At 36.5% G+C, this 20,906-nt stretch overlaps 1 protein-coding gene across 3 annotated transcripts in view; it reads right to left on the bottom strand.

The window, feature by feature from the left end:
• The window catches only part of TBK1 (TANK binding kinase 1), a 41,373-nt gene that overhangs the window by 9,803 nt on the left and 10,664 nt on the right, over positions 1–20,906 (bottom strand). The window contains exons 1-9 of one of the 3 annotated variants that reach the window (XM_045873045.3): positions 19,488–19,619; positions 17,570–17,678; positions 16,555–16,736; positions 12,668–12,828; positions 9,162–9,272; positions 6,051–6,230; positions 3,768–3,964; positions 2,956–3,014; positions 2,442–2,533 (exon numbers count right to left, since the gene is read on the bottom strand). In XM_045873045.3, coding sequence (XP_045729001.1) covers positions 2,442–2,533; positions 2,956–3,014; positions 3,768–3,964; positions 6,051–6,230; positions 9,162–9,272; positions 12,668–12,828; positions 16,555–16,728 — 974 coding nt within the window. In that variant the 5' untranslated portion in view covers positions 16,729–16,736; positions 17,570–17,678; positions 19,488–19,619. Of the gene's footprint in view, positions 1–2,441; positions 2,534–2,955; positions 3,015–3,767; positions 3,965–6,050; positions 6,231–9,161; positions 9,273–12,667; positions 12,829–16,554; positions 16,737–17,569; positions 17,679–19,487; positions 19,620–20,906 lie in introns of those variants that run through there. The other 2 variants (XM_045873044.3, XM_064590962.1) reach the window with 2 other exon arrangements.

Consider the following 20,906-nt stretch of genomic DNA (forward strand, 5'->3'; position numbering starts at 1 on the left):
TACACTAAAAACTATTAAAAAAAAAAAAACCAAACCCCAAAACCAAAAAATAAAGCAAAAAACTATTTTCTCATGACTTCTTAAACTACAAGTTAATAGGTAAAAGAAATCGGGGCGCCTGGGTGGCTCAGTCGTTAAGCATTTGCCTTCAGCCCAGGTCATGATCCCAGGGTCCTGGGATCGAGCCCCGCATCAGGCCCCGCTCGGCAGGAGGCTTGCTTCTTCCTCTCCCACTCCCCCTGCTTGCGTTCCTGCTCTCGCTATCACTCTCTGTCAACTAAATAAATAAAATCTTAAAAAAACAAAAACAAACAAAAAAAACCCCAAAAACAATAGGTAAAAGAAATAAAAGCTTTATGGAGCAGTGACTGTGGTAGATAACAAGAGCAAGAGAATACGAGAGCTGTTAGTAACAATACCACAAAAGTAAACAGAGTCAACACTTAAAGAGTTTTCTAGAAATTATTTAGTAAAAATGAAAAGGCTTCTTAATGGAAAGAGAAAAGCATAGTCTTACAAGCTGGATATGTGAACACCTAAAAAACCCCATCAATTTATGGATTTAACATAAAGGTGACAGGCAAAAAAAAAGTGTCATTCTTCTTTCTTCTTAAAGCACTAGCAGAACAGGAATGATGAAATGCTTCATACATGTTTTTGCAAGAAGGGAAGATTACGTGTGAGGCAGATACACATAAACTGTCACAAGCATTAAAGCCAAGGAGCATTATGAGCCCAGGGAACATGAAGCCATTACTAAGTGTATATAAAATTCAAAAGCCTCAAATGATATATAGAAACTGGAGGCATGATATTCAAGGGAGACCATTTATTCTCTGCTTCTAGCAGAGGAAAGAAGGATCTACAAATCATGAAAAAAGAGCAAATTATATTCATCCACAAAATATTTCTTAGGGTTACTTTCAGGGGAAGAGAATACTTAACTAGATGATCAATATTCTGACCCAGAATAACTATATTAAGTGATTTAGTAAAAAAAAAAAAGTAATTTCATTTATTTTATTTATTTATTTTTTATTTATTTGACAGAGAGAGACACAGCGAGAGAGGGAACACAAGCAGGGGGAGTGGGAGAGAGAGAAGCAGGCTCCCCGCAGAGCAGGGAGCCCCATGCGGGACTCGATCCCAGGACCCTGGGATCATGACCTGAGCTGAAGGCAGTCGCTCAACCAACTGAGACACCCAGGCGCCCAGTAATTTCATTTTTAAAAAAGATTTTATTTATTTATTTGACAGAGGGAGAGAGAGAGCACAAGCAGGGGGAGCAGCAGGTAGGGGGAGAGGGAGGAGCAGGGAACCTGATGCGGGGCTCGATCCCAGGACTGGATCAGGACCTGAGCCGAAGGCAGTTGCTCAACCAACTGAGCCACCCAGGTGTCCCACGTATAATTTCACCTATGTGAAAAGTCTAGAATAGGCAAATCTATATAGATAGAAAGCATATTTGTGGTTGCCTGGGGCTAGGAGGTTATGGGGGAAATGGGGAGTGACTGCTTATGGGTACAGGATTTCTTTTTGGGGTGACAAAAATATTCTACAATGAGTGGTGATGGCTACACAACTCTGTGAATGCACTAAAAATCATTGAATTATACACTTAAAAATGGGTGAATTAAACAGTATGTGAATTATAGCTCAATAATGCTGTTAGAAAAATAAAGTTGAGAGTATCCTTCATTTGGGAAAAAGGCAAGAAAGAAAGGAAGATTCTGAGGACATAAACTCTAGAACAAGTACAGATTGTACTGCATTATAACACCACCAAAGCTGGGGCAGCTGGGTGGCTCAGTCAGTTGAGTGTATGCCTTTGGCTCTTGTCATAGTCCTGGGGTCCTGGGATCGAGCCCCACATCAGGCTGCTTAGCAGGGAGGCTGCTTCTCCCTCTCCCTCTGCCTCTTCCCCTTGTTCGAGCTCTTTCTCTCTCTCAACTAAATAAATAAAATCTTAAAAACAAAAAAAAACAAAAAATGACAAAGCCTACCAAGATAGTGAGATGACAGCCCCAGTCAAGGTCCTTGGAAAAAGATTTCATTTAACATCACATTGTATAGCATGGCATTAAGTTTTAAAACTCAGATACTATTTGTCCTATCTGTCTCACAAGGTTGTTGTAGGACTCAAATGAAAAAATATACTGCTAAATGTGTTGTAAACTAAACGTGAAACAAATGTATTATACTAAGACCAAGGGACACCTGGCTGGCTCTGCTGGTGGAGCATGTGACTCTTGATCTCAGGGTCATGAGTTCGAGCCCCACTACTGGGTGCAGAGATTACTTAAAAACAAAATCTTTAAAAACAAAACAAAATGAAACAACAAAAAACCCCCAAACACTTGACCCTATGTAGTCTGAAGAGGAAAAGTATCTCAAAGATGGGGTGGTTACCACTTATTTTCAAATTTCAATCCATTACTTACATCAACCATCGTATTCCCTTTCGCATTAATTCCTGATAAAGCAGCAAGGTACTGGCAACTTTACAGGCATAACACACAACTCCTGTTATTGCCTAATGAAGAAACACAATATTTGGTGCTAATTGTGGTACAGGGTAAGAAAAAACTTCTATGTAACAATTTTCAAGCTTATATATTTTTATCAGGTTAATTAAAAACACTACCAATTTCTAAAAGCTAAGGACAGATACAATAAATATTTCATCTTTTTTTTTCTTTAAAGATTTCATTCTTAACATGATAATGTTAAAAACGCACTGCCTCTACAGAGAAAACTTTCTTAGCAGTTCAAGAAAAGATATAAAGAAGAAAGAACACAAAATAATTTGCAATGGATAATCATTTAAATGAATAATTTCCTAGATCATATAGGCATATATAAAGATAATATCTTTTATTGCTTCCACTATTGATAATTTTAATTTAGATGTTTACATAGTAATTCTTTTTCATAGTAATTTAATTAAATACTAACCTTAGCCATGCTAGCATCCCCATCTAAATCGTAACGTGGATGTACTTTAGGGAGGGAAACTGAAATATTAAGTAAAATAATAAAAATCAGAAATAAAGTATTTTGAATAATTATTATATCCTTTATACAGCAATTTTAAAAATTAAACATTAACCTCTAAATTACCTCTAAATTAAACATTAGTAGCAAAACTCTTCAAAGTTCTTTTCCAGGTTAAAAAAAGATTACTTGAAACAATGCTCATTCCTTAACAAGAAATTACCTGAAATATTTCTAAGGAGTTCAATTTTTTCTTAAACATATTCCCACACAATAAGCTCAATGCTTCTCTTTAAATCTAAATCAAATCCAAAAGATCCAAATAGAAAAGTAAAAATCTGGGTAATTTATTTTTTTAACCAGTAGGATTAATAATTTAAGATTCCAAAATGTAGATCTAATTTTTCTTAGACTCCAAAGCCTGGCAAAGTGTCCTATTCACACTGGACACAATAAACATTTGCTCATATTTATGATACAAAAGGTTATTTTGAGTGTTAGTAAAATACTAAAAGCAGAGAGCTACAGTAAAACATACATGACAAACTAATTTACCATTTTTTGAAACAAAGTATTTAAGGTCAAATTACTGTAGTCTACAAAGGCCTTTCAATTTTATTACTAGTCTCGGTCAACTAATTTACAAAATTTTAATGTTTATGAAAATTCTACATTACTGTCATCAATCAACTTTATGAAGATGCCATTTATTTTTACAGGTCATCTTTTTTTTTTTAATGGCTAGCAAGATCACTACAAAAATCCCAACTTACTTTTTTCATATATCAATCCTATGGTACTCAGAGGTTCCCGACTTACTACAAAGATGGGATTTTCCTCCGTAGTTTTAGGGAAATGCTGTGCCAGTCTTCCAGGTTCTATGACTAAACGTCGTCCTTCATATATAAGTTCTTGATTTGAAGAAATAATTTTGGTTTGTTTATACACCAGTTCATGAAATACAGTAGCACTGTGTGAGGAAAATTCAGAAGGACAACATAACTGGGATGGAGTAAAAAGTAAAAATCTTTTTTTTTTTTTTTTTTTGTACTGAGTACAACAATATTCATTTCTATGTGATACTTCAGATCATGGCCAGTCTATAGATACACTGCTTTGTTGATGTGGGTACTATGATGTCTATTAAACTGAAAATTCCACATAACCTGTCTAGAAAGCAATCAATTCTAAAATACTTTTATGTCTGAACATCCATGTTGGATACGTGTAGGATACAGGATTCTTAATGTTTAATAACGGGGAGCCAACACAGCAGAGCACTTCGGAGCACAGACTCTGGATCAGACTACCTGGGCTCAAATTCCAGTTCTACTTACTTGCTGAGTCACCTTAAGTTACTTAACTCCTCTGTGCTAAGTTTCCTCGCCTATAAAATGCAAACAGTATCACCCACCTCACAGAACCATGGGGAGGATTAAATGCCTTAAACAGCTGAGAACAGTCTCTGCGATATGATTGTATAATATCTGTTAAATTAATGAAACCAGATTTTTTCAAAATGATATTTTGGGGAAAAAGTCAGATTCTCCCTGAATAGACCTATGCAATCAAAGAAACATTTCAGCAGCAATGCTGTGATTTGGCTCAGGCTTGAGCGGGCTTTTTATGTTCAAATGTACTCTTAAAATGAAATAGTGGCCAGCACCTATGAGACTTTTTTTTTTTTTTTTTTTTAAAGATTTTACTTATTTGAGAGGGAGAGAGCATGAGCAGGGGGAGGACCAGAGGGAAAGGGACAAGCAGACTCCTTGCTGAGCTCAGAGCCAGACTCAGGGCTGGATCCCAGGGCCCTGAGATCATGACCTGAGCCAAAATCAAGAGTCGGGTGCTTAACTGACTGGGCCACCCAGGCGCCCCTATGATACACACTTATTCAGGCTATTACATACTAAAACAAAGATGAATAATATATATTTAACCTAATGTTATATTAGTATTATTTTATTATATTGATGTTTATTTAATGTTTATAATATTATCAGTATATTATACATATTACATATTAAAATCTAAAACATGATTTTATCTAATTGGTTTTACTCCTTAATAAATTGCCAGTAAAGGTTTCTTTTTGAGTTTTATGAGACATCAAAACTACTATTTGAATCTTGTCAAAACAGACACTAAGACACACAGAATGGGTATAACGCTTTTCCCCCCTTCATTTTAAAAAAACATTTTGAGATCACTGTAGATTCACATGCAGTTCTAAGAAAAAATACACTTTGATGCTATATACCCTTTGCCCAGTTTCTCCCAATGGTAACATCTTGCATATAATATAGTATAATATTACAACCAGGATATTGATAGTGATATAATCCACCTATGATATTCAGATTTCCCTAGTTTTACATGTGTGTGTATATTCAGTTATATGTGGTTCTACCATATAGGTAGATTTTTAAAAAATAATATAGGTGTAATGTGTTTTTGTTTAGGTAAAACAAATGCTTATTACTCCAGCACCTAATAAGGGGTTTATGCCACATATGCAAATAATAACTACACTAACTATATTTTAGACTTACGCTTTAATGTTTTTTAAATGACAGGGCAGTACTCTTAAATTTTTTTGTCTTTTTTTTTTTTTTTTTAAAGTAGGTCCTATGCCTAACATGGGGTTTGAACTCAGGACCTGGAGACTAAGAGTCACATGTTCTAACAACTGAGCCAGGCAGGTGACCCTGACAGGGCAGTACTCTTAATAAAACCCAGCCCATTTACTGGTAGATGTTATTTGTGGTTATGTGATTATCTAAGAGACAAGGCGTAGAAACAGAAATAGTCTTGTAAAACTTGCAGTTTAAGAACAAACTAAGTTGCCTGTAAATTTTATAAAAGTAGAAAATTAATCCTTTCATGCCAAAAATAAGTGAAAAAAATTTACTAAGCACTCAAACATAATTTCCTAAGTGGGAAGTGAGTGCCTTTGGAGAAGCTGAGACATCTTTTCCATTTTCTCTACTAATTTAGGAAGATAATTATAAAACACAACATTATGATATAGGATGAAAACATAAAGAGGTACTTACGTATTATAGCTATGAATATAAATCTTATGAGCTGTCATTTGTTGTAGTGAAAAAACATGAATTATCATTCGATGAAGTATATCACTAGTTTCAGCAAAAAACTGGTCAAAACCCCAACATTTTTCCTGATCTGCTTCCAGGATGTTTGCAAGAACAGGAGTAAGTAGAACCTGAAGACCTCTAAAATAAGTATTGAAAAAGTTACTTGAAGAGTGAATGTTGTATTTTGTCTAGGTACAAAATCATAATATTTACCAACAAATCAAAGTAACTGCTATTACTTAAGATTGATATAAAAAAATTTTTTTAAGATTCTATTTATTTGAGAGAGAGAGCAAGAGAGAGAGAGCACGAGCGGGGTGAGGGGCACAGGGAGAGGGAGAAGCAGGCTCCCCGCCGAGCAGGGAGCCTGCTGCGGGACTTGATCCTGGGACTCCGGGATCATGACCTGAGCCACCGAGGCGCCCCTGATATAAAATTTTTAAAAATCTGCCAACTTTTCAGAAAGTCAGGTAACCCTGGTTTAAAATTATTGTCAATGAATCAGGGGTTATGGTATTTTTAATGTTAATTTATCTTTTCTTGATTATTTTCTTTGATTTGTTCCTTCCCAAGTTTTCTTACTTTTCCAAACACACTCTAACATTGTACATCCATGGCCATCCAGGTGAGATCAGTGGTTTAGAACCAGGTAGTCATGATGATAAGATAATGGTTTAATTTCAGGATCTTTAATGTCCTTTTAATACGGCTCTCCAATATATAACTTTTAATGGTGAACTTATATACTTTTTTGTAGTATACTTCTTTAGGAAGTAAAATTAATATAACCATCCAGTGATCAATTAGTGCCGGACAACTAGGGATAATTTTTGACTAATAAGCTTTAAATTTTTAAAAATGAGAAAAGAAAATAAAGACCTTTATTTTTTTCTCATGCTTTCACTGAATTATACAATATACTCAAACAGACTCTCAATTATGGAATTTCAAGTAGTTTTTAGAATATATTCTTTTTTTAAAAAATGTAGGCTCCATGCCCAGCAGGAAGCCCAAACCAGGGCATGGGCTCACAATCATGAGATTGAGACCTGAGATCAAGAGTTGGGCACTTAACTGACTGAGCCACCCAGGAGCCCCTAAAATATATTCTTGACTATGTAACAGACACTATGTAACACACTATGTAACAGACAATTCCTTGGTGTGGTTATTCTGATTAGTTAGAGGTGGACAGGTGGTAGCATGCAAGTTAGTTAAATGAGAATCAACCCAGAAATCTTTGCTATCGGTCTATCTTCCCACTGAGCTTTCAAAGCTTTGAGAATGTGAGTTGGGAATGGCAGCAGCTACCTGGTGGCTGCCAGCAGAGGCTGACCTAGAGAAAAGACAAATCAGATTGAAGAGACCAAGTCTTGATATCACAGTCTGAGTCCAAGGATTCAGCTGGGCTTTGAATCACATACACACATGAACTTCTAATTCCAAGGTCAATCTATATCCTTTTTTACTTAAACCAGCTGAGTTAGGTCTTTCTCACTTGCTACCCAGTCTTGGCTAATACATACAATGATCGTTATCTTTTTTTTTTTACAGTTTTTATATTTTTGATAGTTGTTTTCATTGCTGATTTGTAGTACCTTAAAGTCCTTACTATTTAAAAAAAGAAAACAAGATTATATAATATACTTTCTGGTACCTAAGCAATTTTTATCAAAGAATTTTTAACTTGGTGTGCTAAAGACTGATAGGCAAGACCTGCTACCCTCCTGAAATATACAATCTGTAGTTCAGATTGCCAAATTACTGACTCTGAGTTTCAACAATATAATTATTAGCCAGTGTTCACTTCCTGACCCCTTTACATTTTACCAGTTTTGCCTGAAATTCCAAAAATATTTTCTAAATCAAAATTTAACACAAACTACTATTAAAATATTCAATTTCTGCTCTCCAATAAAATGAATTTCTCTTGTTAATTCTGGCTGCATGACCCAATTTCATTTTGGAGACTTTTTTTAAGCAACACACAAAAATGAAACTGTCAGAATAGTGGTTCTCAAAAATGATTTTACACCACGTTGCACACTTGAAACTAATGTAAATCTATACCCGAAACTAACATAACACTGTGTGTAAACTATACTCAAATAAAAAAAATTTTTTTTAAGTAAAAAAAAAAAAAAAAAACCCAAAAAACAACAAAAAAGATTTTAGAAGAACTCTTAAGTGAGTTTCAGACATCAAAATATAGATATTTTATTAGCTTATGATATATATGGTTTACATGAGTAATATTTAATATTTAAAATATTAAATAAATATTTAAACTTATTTATTTATAGAAAGTCGTACAAAAAGGACCCACAAATTATAATAGATGTTAAGCCAGTAAATCATAACCTATGTGACTTGTAGGTCACATGTGTGTAGATTACACAACTCCCACGATCAGGAAAAATGGAAGTTAATTCAGTAATCAGAAATTCTAAATATTGATGAGTGTCTTGGCTTTATTTCCAGAGTAAAATCTAAAATAACTTACTCTCTACTTTTAATTTCTTTCTCCTTAAATTCTTCTTTGTGGTAACAGAATTCATGTCTGACAATATAATTTTTTTGAGTTCTGGTTACCAAGTTAAATAAGACCCATCTGAACATTTGAAATAGTGAAAAAAATAGAAAACTATTAATTCTCACCTTTTCAATAATACGAATACTTTTAAAAATGAGGATAATATTAAACTTATTGAATGTTTGTTTTTTAGAACTCTAGTTATTCCTATTTGTACCAATGTTTGTGGTCTGTCAATATGGATGGTCAGTACAAAAGATACCAAGGTCCTAAAAGCTGAATCTCTACATTGGACAGAATTCTACACTGATTAGCAACCTCAAAAATGTATGCCCTCTGTCCTAATAGAGATCTGGCAAAACTATTTATATAGATCAGAATCAATCTTTACATTGCCACAAAGACAAAAATCATACTTCAAAGCACATCTAATAAATATAGGAACTCAAACCAAACTACACTAAATATTTGTGATCTTAGTCAACAAAGATTTCAAACAGCAAAGTGCAAAAGAGAACTGGATACACCATACTGACCGAGAAAGACTACAAGAAATAGGCATGTCTCCACTCCAGTCGATTGGTCCATTTTCTGCTTTCTGTACTCCAGATATTGCACCAGAAGGCTTTCCAGTAATTATTTTATACCTTGGGAGGAATAAATGCAGAATAAAATAAGTAGTTCATTACTGCATAGCATATCAATGGGCTTTGCAAAAATATTTCCTCAGTTGCACCTACAATTATCTACTAGACGAAACTTTGTGATTGATGTTCACAGGATCCATAAAACAATCAAAATACTTTGAATCTGACTGACTGAAGTAGAATAGTGGTTGTACGATTATTTTATATATGCCATAATTAATTTTCATTGGGATCTCAGAGTGCCATATAACAGCATCTTGATGTTCACAACAAAAATATTAATTTTTCCATCTGAAAAAATCGAGCAAACACAAAAGAAGTTATGTTACAGAATGTTTCTAGGCCATAAAAATCCCTTTTACCCATATTATCCAAAGGCAGGCAACTGGACTATGAAATTACCGCAGAATGAATAGCATTTTTTTTTTTTTTTAAAAACAAGACAACACTCCACACAGCACAGTATCGGAAAGATTCTTCGCAAATTGAAAAAATACATAAACATAGAGGAATAGGTGTGTGTACTAAAATTAAAAGACAAATTTAACTGGATCCTTGAGGTAGGTGATAAAAATAAAGATGACCTGGAGAAAGGGCTGGAGGGGGAGCAAAAGAATACCAGAAAGATGTAGGAAGTCAAGGAGAGCAGCCTGGTGGGTTTCAGCACTTTCCTCAACCAGTGGGAGAGAAGTAAGGGTTCCATGCCTTCAAATACTTTCATCCTGGGGCACCTGGGTGGCTCAGTCGTTAAGGGTCTGCCTTCGGCTCAGGTCATGATCCCAGGGTCCTGGGATCGAGTCCCACATCGGGCTCCCTGCTCCACGGGAAGCCTGCTTCTCTCTCTCCCACTCCCCCAGCTTGTGTTCCTGCTCTCACTATGTCTCTGTCAAATAAATATATAAAATCTTAAAAAAAAAAAACTTTCATCCACATGAAAATGCAAAACATAATAGAGCAGTCTTACATAAGTGGATAGATACTATTTCTGGCATAATTTTAAAAAAATATTTTATTTGAGAGAGAGAGAACACAAGCGGGGGGCGGGGAGCAGAGGGAGAAGCAGGCTTCCCGCTGAGCAGGGAGCCCGATGCGGGGGCTCAATCCCAGGACCCTGGGACCATGACCTGAGCCGAAGGCAAACGCTTGACTGACTGAGCCACCCGGGCGCCCCTCCGGCATAATTTTTTGTTTGTTTGTTTAAGGTCTACATAAATGTGCTCTGAGCAAATCAATATATTCTTTATAAAAGCAGAAGACACCAGGTACCACTGATCTGGACCATGTGTTGCTTTCTCAGAGGATAGGCACCCAGGAGTTCTGCCTTAAAATATTTTTCACAGAAGAAGCAATTTAATGTGAAAAATAAATTGCATTCACATGAGAAAGATCTGACTGTGGAGGAGTAAGTAGAGATATGTGAGACTAATGCAAGAAAGAAGTGAATAGAATGATGGCAGAATCCTTAAAATTTTTGGAAAAGCTTTACTAATTTTGATAAGACCCACATATAAATATACTAATAACACGTAAATGAGATGTTGAGGGAACAACACTACTATAATGTGAGACAAATGCATCCTGCAATAGTAAAAGTTTTTATTACTATTTTAAGCACCTCTGAACATTATCAATGTTCATGAAAAGCTGTGCATATAAAGAAATAAATTCTTCTAATGGTATATCTGTGCACATGATGACAAAATTATCAGGTATTCCTAGTTGCTGATGAGTCACACGTTTCCTTTATTAGGGAGCATCCCATGCTTTTATTTAAACCAATCTTAGGGCAGCAAGAAATGCGCAAAAGCTTTAAAGTGTATGTGTGACAACAAAAACATGATTAAACTGTTAGGTACAATTTATGTTTAATGAGAAAAACACAAATTGCTCTCAGCCTTCATTAATGAAGAGATTTTATAAAATGGGCACTGCTTTAAAGCAGGCTCAAAATGACGTTATACCAAAATCATCAGTACAGTAATGGATTCTTCCCATGAATTTGCAGACTGTTCTTGCTGAAAACATTTAGATATCCAGGTTTTAGCAAAAGTCATTGTATCAGCTGATTTTACCTCCTCAAATCAACAAACAGAAAAACATCCTTCTCCCTCAGTTTCCTGAAGTGAGATTAGATGAAAGATTATATTTTTATAGTTGTGATTATTCAAGTCATGTTTGCTTACAAAAGGCAGGGTTAAATATAAAAGTCTGAGAGAAATGTTAAGATCTAAAGAATGACTGGATACACTGGACTGCCTCTCCCTCTGCCTGCTGCCCGCCTTGCTTGTTCCTCTCTCCCGCTCTCAAATAAATAAATAAAATCTTAAAAAAAAATTTCACATCTAGAATTCCATCTCTTTCCTCCCTTTTATTTATTTGAGAGAGAGAGAGAGAGACAGAGAGAGAGAACATGAGAGGACAGGGAGGGGCAGAGGGAGAGGGAGAAGCAGGCTCCCCACTGAGCAGGGAGCCTGACGCGGGACTTGATCCCAGCACTCGGGGATCATGACCTGAGCTGAAGACAGATGCTTAACCCACTGAGCTACCCAGCTGGCCCCTCTCCTTCCTCCTTTATATTTATTTGGTTTACAACAGTGATTTTATTTTATTTTTTTTTAAATGTTTTATTTATTTATTCATGAGAGTCACAGAGAGAGAGAGAGAGAGAGGCAGAAGGAAAAGCAGGCTCCCTGCTGAGCAGGGAGCCCGATGCGGGACTCAATCCCATATCCCTAGGATCATGACCTGAGCCGAAGGCAGACGCTTAACCATCTGAGCCACCCAGGCGCCCCTACAACAGTGATTTTATACAGTAACTGTTCCCCAATAATTATGGCAGTATATAAAGGTATAATGTACTAGTAAAATACATTCAGTCTTTGGATTGAAACCACAACACTAGAAAAAAATTTATTAAATGTTATATATATGTATATTATATGTTATTTTTGAAATGGTAAAAGAAATCAGATCAGTTCAGGGTAAAAATTTCATTTCATTTTTTTTTTTTTTTCTTTTAGATCTGGTAATGGTTCTAGTACTCCACAGAAACACTATTTTTTTTCAGTTATATAAAGGAAAAACCCCCAATAAGTAGTACACAAAGAGAAATAAACAGTGTGCTGAAAAAGAATCCAGAGAGCAGGATATTTTTAATAACGGACCAAAGACTGATGTCATTTTCACTTTGTATATAAGATACTTAAACACAATATGAAAAATTATGCCTATATACTTTATAAATCTGTATTCTTATTCAAAACAAAATAGCTTAAAATATCAGAAATGATGGCTAAAATTAATTTTCATTAGTATACACCCCTAATGTGTGATGAAACAAAGACAAAAATACATTTTAAAAATTATTTCAAATTTTAGATAGAGAAACCACTTACATCACTTCCTTATTCCTACGTGGCCCTTCAAATGGTCTAAATGGCAGTGATCCAGTAGCTGCATGGTAAAATGTTACCCCAATGCTCCAAAGATCAACTGTTGCTCCATACTTCTTCTGATGATCTTTTCTTAGTACTGCTCTCTCATACATATCAGGATGCTTAAAAAAAAAAAAAGATGAAGAAACGAACTTGGGTTCTATAGTAATACATTACACACAAATGGGTATTCAATAACACCTACAAATTCCATCATATCAATCAGAGATCAATTCTCCCTATGCCTTTTATCAAATACCAACCTATCTGAATCTGTGTCCAGACTCCAGGCCTACTTTCCGGTTACGATGGAACTGCTCCTATTAAGGGCTGACTTTTTCATCTGTGCTGTGGAACCCACCCTATTGTCTCACCAATTCCAGAAATCCGTTCCTGCAATTACCCCTTTTATGTATCAATTTCCCCCTATTGGATCATTCCTTTCAGCTTACATACATACTTTAAGATCTCCCATTTTCTTTCTCTTTTTGGGGGGCGCAGGAGAGGGAGAGAGAGAATCTTAAGCAGGCTCCACACCCAGCACAGAGCCCAACGCAGGGCTTGATCTCGCAATCCTGCGATCATGACTTTAGCTGAAATCAAGAGTCACTTATCTGACTGAGCCACCCAGGCATCCCTAAGATCTCCCATTTTTTTTTTCTTAAAACCCTAAATTGACCCCACCACCCTTTCTACCTATGACCCAGTTCTCTGCTTCCCACCATAGCAAAACTTCTCAAAATAGCTGTTCACACTTACAACTGCCTTATTTCCTCATGTCCTATTTAGGCCTATGGCATTAAATATTATCTATATACTTTATTTTTAAGATTTTATTTATTTGACAGAGAGAGAGACAGCACAAGCAGGCAAAGCAGCAGGCACAAGAAGGGGCAGAGGGAGAAGCAGGCTCCCTGCTGAGCAGGGAGCCCAATACGGGGGCTTGATCGCAGGACCCCAGGATCATGATCTGAGTCTAAGGCAAACGCTTAACCAACTGAGCCACCCAGGTGCCCCTTATCTATATACTTTAACTCCCAAGACTATCTCCCGCCCTGAACTCCAGATTCATATATTCTACTATTTTCTTTAATATCTAAAAAGTAGCTCAAACTTCACATATATAAAATAGACTCTTGGTCTTCACTCTCAAACTGGTTTCCTTCTAATCTTTATCCTCTAAGTAAGCAATACCACCATCTATCCAGTTGCTTATACCCCAAACCTTTCAGGCAGCCTTGATGCCTTTTCCTCATCCCTGACACGCAGTCCATCAGAGCAAGTCAGATGGATTCTGAGATAAAAATCAAATTTTCTAAAATTATTTCAGAGGACTAGCCTGACTGGGTTGACTGGGGATGTAGCAACCCAGACAAGCAGCTGATCTGATGTTAAACACATGACTTTAAGCCCAGGAGACACTATATTAGAGTTCCGGAGTAGAGATAAATCGTACAGGACACGACTTAGGAGCTTACAGGTCCAGACAGAGATCCTGATGGACATTTAGCTCTGCAGAATACAACCAGGAGTCATACATGCTTAGCCTCCTGACATTTGCCTTTACAGAAGTTATGCATTAGAACTTTAAGATTCTTGGAAGATAAAGCTACAAGCGTGTACTATGGACCAAAATAGAGTAGAGATGACCAAAGATTTGATCATCTAAATCAAAACAAATGCCTTATGACATTGTGGTATGTGGCTATGGCCCAAGGGCCCAGGAACCAATGCAGATAACACTACTAGGAGGGTGTTTCTAAATGATGCAATCTATGAATCTGACTCCCAAAGAGTCACAATCCCTGGATTTTGTGTGTGGTGTGTAGGAGGGGTGGGAGGTGGGGATGGCTCCATAAACTATTTTTCAAATTTCTATTTTTTAAGATACATTGGGCCTTTCTCTACCTGTTCTCTCACTCTTTTTTTTAAAGATTTTATTTATTTATTTATTTATTTGACAGAGATAGAACAGTGAGAGAGGGAACACAAGCAGGGGGAGTGGGAGAGGGAGAAGCAGGCCTCCCGCCGAGCAGCGAACCCAACGCGGAGCTCGATATCCAAAGGCAGACGCTTAACGACTGAGCCACCCAGGTGCCCCAGAATCTGACTTTAAAGATAAAGCCCAGAGCCATGAGCAGTTAGTGATAGCTTTATATTATAAGCTTCCTGATTACATGTTAAATGTACTTACTTATTTTAAATTTTTATTAATGAAATATAGTTGACATACAGTATTATTTTAGTTTCAGGTGTACAACACAGTGATTCAATAATTCTAGGGGTACCTGGCTGGCTCAATCAGTAGAGCATGCAACTCTTGATCTCAGGGTTGTGAGTTCGAGCCCCACATTGGGTGGGGGGTCTACTTAAAAAAAAAATTCTACACATTACACAAAGCTCACCACTACATATGTAGTTACCACAAGCAAAGGAAATGAAAGGAAAAATAAAGTACTGGGACTATACCAAAATAAAAAGCTTCTGCACAGCAAAGGAAACCATCAATGAAATGAAAAGGCAATCTACTAAATAGGAGAAAATATTCGCAAATGATATCTCCGTTAGGGTGTTAATATCCAAGACACATAAAGAACTCATACAGGGGAGCCTGGCTGGTTTAATCAGTGGAGCATGCGACTCCTGATCTTGGGGTTGTTAGTTCAAGCCGCGTGTTGGGTGTAGAGATTTCTCAAAAAGAAAAAAGAAGAACTCATACCACACCAAAAAACCCACAAATAATCCAATTAACAAATGGGAAGAAGACCTGAAAAGACATTTTTTCTGAAGAAGACACACAGATGGCCAATGGTCACAGGTAAAGATGCTCAACATCACTTAATCATCAGGGAAAAACAAATCAAAATCATGAGATACCACCTCACACCAGTCAGAATGGCTAGTATAAAAAGACAAGCAATAACAAGTGTTGGCAAGGATGTGGAGAAAAGGAGGGAATCTTCAGGCACTGTTGCTGGGAATGTAAATTGGTGCAGCCACATGGAAAATAGTATGGTGGTTCCTTGAAAAATTAAATATACTTACTTTTAAGTATATTTTCATAAGTGTTTCAAGTGCTTACTAACTTTCCACAAACACATCTACACAGTTTCAAACACAGAGCTTTTCTAGCTTTCTAGCATTTCAAGTTAGATCTTTTCAAAAGCATTTCATTTTTTGTGTTTCTAATAATGTTCCTTTCTGTATTTCAATAACCAACCTCCCTGAATAGAATCTTCTGCTTCAGAATTGTAATGAATTTTGCTCTACAGGGGATATCATGGTAACAAGCTTGTAATATGTTAACTGCTCTGATCCAAAAAAGGGAGCATTTACTAGCTACATGCTTCTGAAACGTATATATAGCTTTTGCTTTTAATATAGATCCATAGCATTAGTAAAATTAAAGAACTTGAGTTTTATAAAACTTATAAGAATTTTTAACAGAGGGACGCCTGGGTGATGCGGTCGTTAAGCGTCTGCCTTCGGCTCAGGTCATGATCCCAGAGTCCCAGGATCGAACCCCGCATTGGGGCTCCCTGCTCAGTGGGAAGCCTGCTTCTCCCTCTCCCACCCCCTCTGCTTGTGTTCCCTCTCTCGCTGTGTGTCTCTCTCTCTGTCAAATAAATAAATGAAATCTTTATTTAAAAAAAAGAATTTCTAACAGAAAAATAACAGCATCCTTAGATACCAATATCTAATTCCCTCATTACATACCATATACATGAGAATAAAGTTTAATTTTTGTCATAAAAGTTACTAAGACATTTTATAGTGAACTAGTTTGACCAGTTACTCATTATTTACAACATATTCAGCTTTAAATAAATTAGTGATACCTGACTTACCAAATATTCTTCTGTGCCATACAGAGAAACAAACTGCTCATCATCTTCTAATTCTCTAGCTGCGCCAAAATCTGTGAGTTTGTACACAGACTGCCCATCTTCCCCTATAACACGCATGATATTTCCTGGCTTGATATCGCGGTGTACTATGCCATTCTCTCGGAGATGATTCATTCCACCGACTTATTAAAATAAAACAAAGGAAATCATAATGTAGGCATCTACGTGTATGCACATCAAATTCATTCATATTCACTCAATATGTTTTTCCATAAGTTGGTCTAAAATCATTTTTACCAAAGAAGGAATAAACGGTATTTACATTTTATATCTCATGTCTGAGTAACAGAGTTTAAGAATAAGGATCAATATGGTCTAGGGAAGAGTCCAATCTCTCTTAATTAAGTACTATTAGGAAATGGAACAAAATGGTCTTAAGCATAGGACTTCCTGAATTACTTTTAGTTATATACATGTGGGTAATCTGCCTAAACTTAAGAATAATGATTCCTGAGAAATTACCAATCTTTCACCACAGTTTCTTATTTCTTTAGCTTGGGAAAAAATTCCATAAAAAAGTAAACTGCACTCAATACATAAAACAGTAAAAAAGTAATAGAAGCAAAGTGTCAGACTGGCTTCCACAGACCTATATTTCTTACATGCTTAAAGCTATTCTTCAAAGGTCATTTTCCTTTTTCTTTTTTAAGGGTAAAGGTGGCTACATTGCTGAAATTAAACTGTTCTGGCTAACTGACAATGCCACTGTACACCAGTATGAAAGATTGGACAGCTGACAGATGAATGTCCAAATATAACATATGAAAGTAAACTTAGGGGTATCACATTCAATTATGAAAATTCAGGGTTACCGGTATACTTAGGAAGTCATCAATTATCTATAACTTCTACTTGGTTAAACAGGCTGTAGCATGTATTATTTCTCTCTCCTCTTATCCTCGCCTAAGGGGTCTCCACACTGCTTCCAGTGTCAAGTTCAAGAATTCCCACTAACCTTATGCCTTCTTTATCACTGGACTTTTCCCATTCCTCAAATACTGATTCATTTCTCGTCAAGAAGATATTATTCCCTTTGGTTGCCATATTCTTTTTTTTTAAAATAGCTTTGAGATAAAATTCATGTATCATAAAATTCAGCCTTTTAAAGTATACAATTGAGTAGTTTTTAGAAGAGTCAAAGTGTACAACCATCACCACTATTTTCAGAACATTTTCATTATGCCAAAAAGAAACCCCATACCCATTAGCAGTCACTCCTCAACTCTGCCATCCCCTCAAGCCCCTGGCAATGACTAATCTGCTTTCTGTCTCTATGGATTTGCCTATTCTGAACATTTCATACAAATGAAATCATAAATATTGTGACCTTTGCGTCTGGTTTCCTTCACTTAGCATAATTTTTCAAGGTGCATCAATGTAACGGCATGTATCACTACTTTATTTCTCTCTTTTTTTTAAAGTAAGCTCTAGGCCCGACTCGTGACCCCAAGATCAAGAGTCACATGCTCTACCGGTTGAGTGAGCCAAGTGCCCCATTTTCTTTTTCATGAAGGAGTAATATGTCATTGCATGGATAATAGACATTTTGTTTATACATCAGTTGATGAACACCTGGGCTACTTCCATTTTTGGCTATTATGAATACTGGTGTACAAGTTTTTGTGTGGATATGTTTTTAATTCTTTTAGGTAAATACCTAGCAATGGAACTGCTAAGTCACATGGTAATTCTATGTTTAATCTCTTGAGGAACTGCTAAGACTGTTTTCCAAAGTGGCTGTACCTTTTTACAATCCCACCAGCTGTATATAAGGGTCCAACTTCTTCACATCCTTGCCAACACCTGTTTTTGTTTTGTCTTTTTTTAAAATTAATTAATTTATTTAAGAGAGAGAGAGAGACAGCACATGCATGAGTAGGGGGAGGTGCAGAGGGACAGGATCACAAGCAGACTCCCTGCTGAGCAAGGAGCCCAAGGCCGGGCTCGATCTCATGAACCTGAGATCATGACCTAAGCTGAAACCAAGAAGTGGATGCTCAACTGAATGAGCCACCCAGGCGCCCCTGTTTTATCTTTTAGATTTGGCCATGCTAGTGGGTATTTAGTGCTATCACTTTGTGGTTTTGATTTGCATTTCCCTAATGACAAATAATCTTGAGTAACTTTCTGTGTGCTTGTGAGCCATATATGTACATCTTCTTTGGAGAAATGTTTATCAAATCATTTACCTATTTTTATTTATTTTTTCTTTTTGCCCATTTTTAAATTGGGTCATTTATCTTTTGATTAAGTTGTTAGGATAAAAAATCCTTATCAGATATACAATTTGTAAATATCTTCTCTCATTCTATGGGTTGTCTTTTCACTTACTTGATACTGTCCTCTGAAACAAAGGTTTTTAATGTTGATGAAGTTCAATTTATTTTTTCTTTTTGTATGTATACTCTTAGTGTCATATCTAAGAAAGTACTGCATAAAGGTCTTTGGTTTTGAATATAAAAATAATGTATTACTTTTAAAATTCTTATGTCATTAGGAGGACCTGGGTGGCTCAGTCGGTTAAGGGTCAGACTCTTGATTACGGCTTGGGTCTTGATCTTGGGGTCATGAGTTCGAGCCCTGTGTTGGGCTCCATGCTGGGTGTGGAGCCTACTTAAAAAAAAAAAAAAACAACTCTTGGGGCACCTGGATGGTTCAGTTGATTAAGCACCTGCCTTTGACTCAGGTCATGATCCCGGGGTCCCGGGATCGAGCCCTGCATCGGGCTCCCTACTCAGTGGGGAGTCTGCTTCCCCCCCGTTCCTCCCACCACTCATGCTCTCTGTCTCTCAAATAAATAAAATCTTTTAAAAAAAATTCTGTCATTAGATTATATACACCTATTATCTATAAAATCAGATAAACAAACGTACCCACATCTCGCAAAACAATTAAAAATTCAGACTCTGGTAGTCCATAGGCATTAGATGGCTCTTCTAAAACAGTGTATAAACTTCCGCATGGACAAAATTCCATAATAAGTACTTTATGTCTTGTTGTTGTCTGGAAAAAAAAAAAATCACTGATTGGGACTCAAAAAGTAAGTTTTTATTACATGCTAGTACTTATCTGATTTCACTTAAACGTAGAATATACTACAATAACAAAGGCACTGTGAATTGCTTTACCTGGGATTTGTTAAATAAGTATTGACTATACTCATATAACGATTAACATCTAAATTCCCATTGGATCTGTTTTTGAAGACGATCAAACAACCATGAAAGCTGGCTAAATCTGAAATAGAAAATCACTGCTACACTGTTATAATGGTTCTTTAAAAATTTCTAATACATAATAGTACATTTAGGACATTAATCTTCTAACAGATCTCTTAAAACACTTGAAATTCTTCTCATGACAAGTACTTTTACTTCAGGGAATAGAGTGCTAGCCTTAAAAACAAATGGCAGAATAGCTGAGTGGTCCCTCTCATAGCAAAGTGCTAGTCTGCAGATTTGCATTTGAGCTGCTTATTTGTTTTAAACCTTTTAATGTACCATTGATTGTAAGATACACCATCAATTTAGTAACAGCTTTATAGGGAAAAAGAAATACTATCAAATTACATATACACACTGATTATAAGATATATGCCCATTTCAGGAACTTAAAAATGTGATTATGAGTCTTAAGATCCAGTATTCATTTCCAAAAAAAATTTTGTAGTCATCTCCAATTTTTTATCCTTCCTTCCTCTTATAATTTTTTCTGCATATCCCCAAAATACTTTTATTTTTTTTTTAAGATTTTATTTACTTATTTGAGGGGGAGAGAGAGTGGGGGAAGGTCAGAGGGAGAAGCAGAGGGAGAGCACGAGAGGGGGGAGGGTCAGAGAGAGAGAGCACGAGAGGAAGGAGGGTCAGAGGGAGAAGCAGACTTCCTACTGAGCAGGACGCCCAATGTGGGACTCCATCCAGGGACTCTGGGATCATGACCTGAGCCGAAGGCAGTCACTTAACCAACTGAGCCACCCAGGCTCCCCCCAAAACACTTTTATAAACTATTTTATTTATTTTTAAAAAGATTTTATTTATTATTTGACAGAGGGAGCAAAAGGAAGAGAGGGAGCACAAGTTGGGGGGAGGGGCAGAGGGAGAAGCAGACTCCTCACTGAGCAGGGAGCCCGACGTGGGGCTCGATCCTAGGACCCCGAGATTATGACCCGAGTCGAAGGCAGCCACTTAACCAACTGAGTCACCCAGGTGCCCCCTTTTATAAACTATTTTAAATTTCTCTACTATTGAGTAGTTATAAAAAGAGAAAAATAACTTTAAAAGACTTATTTTTAT

This window comes from Mirounga angustirostris, unplaced genomic scaffold (assembly GCF_029215605.1).
Source record: "Mirounga angustirostris isolate CCGP_5_RB_7025 unplaced genomic scaffold, mMirAng1.0.hap1 SCAF_5, whole genome shotgun sequence".
Lineage (NCBI taxonomy): Eukaryota > Metazoa > Chordata > Mammalia > Carnivora > Phocidae > Mirounga > Mirounga angustirostris.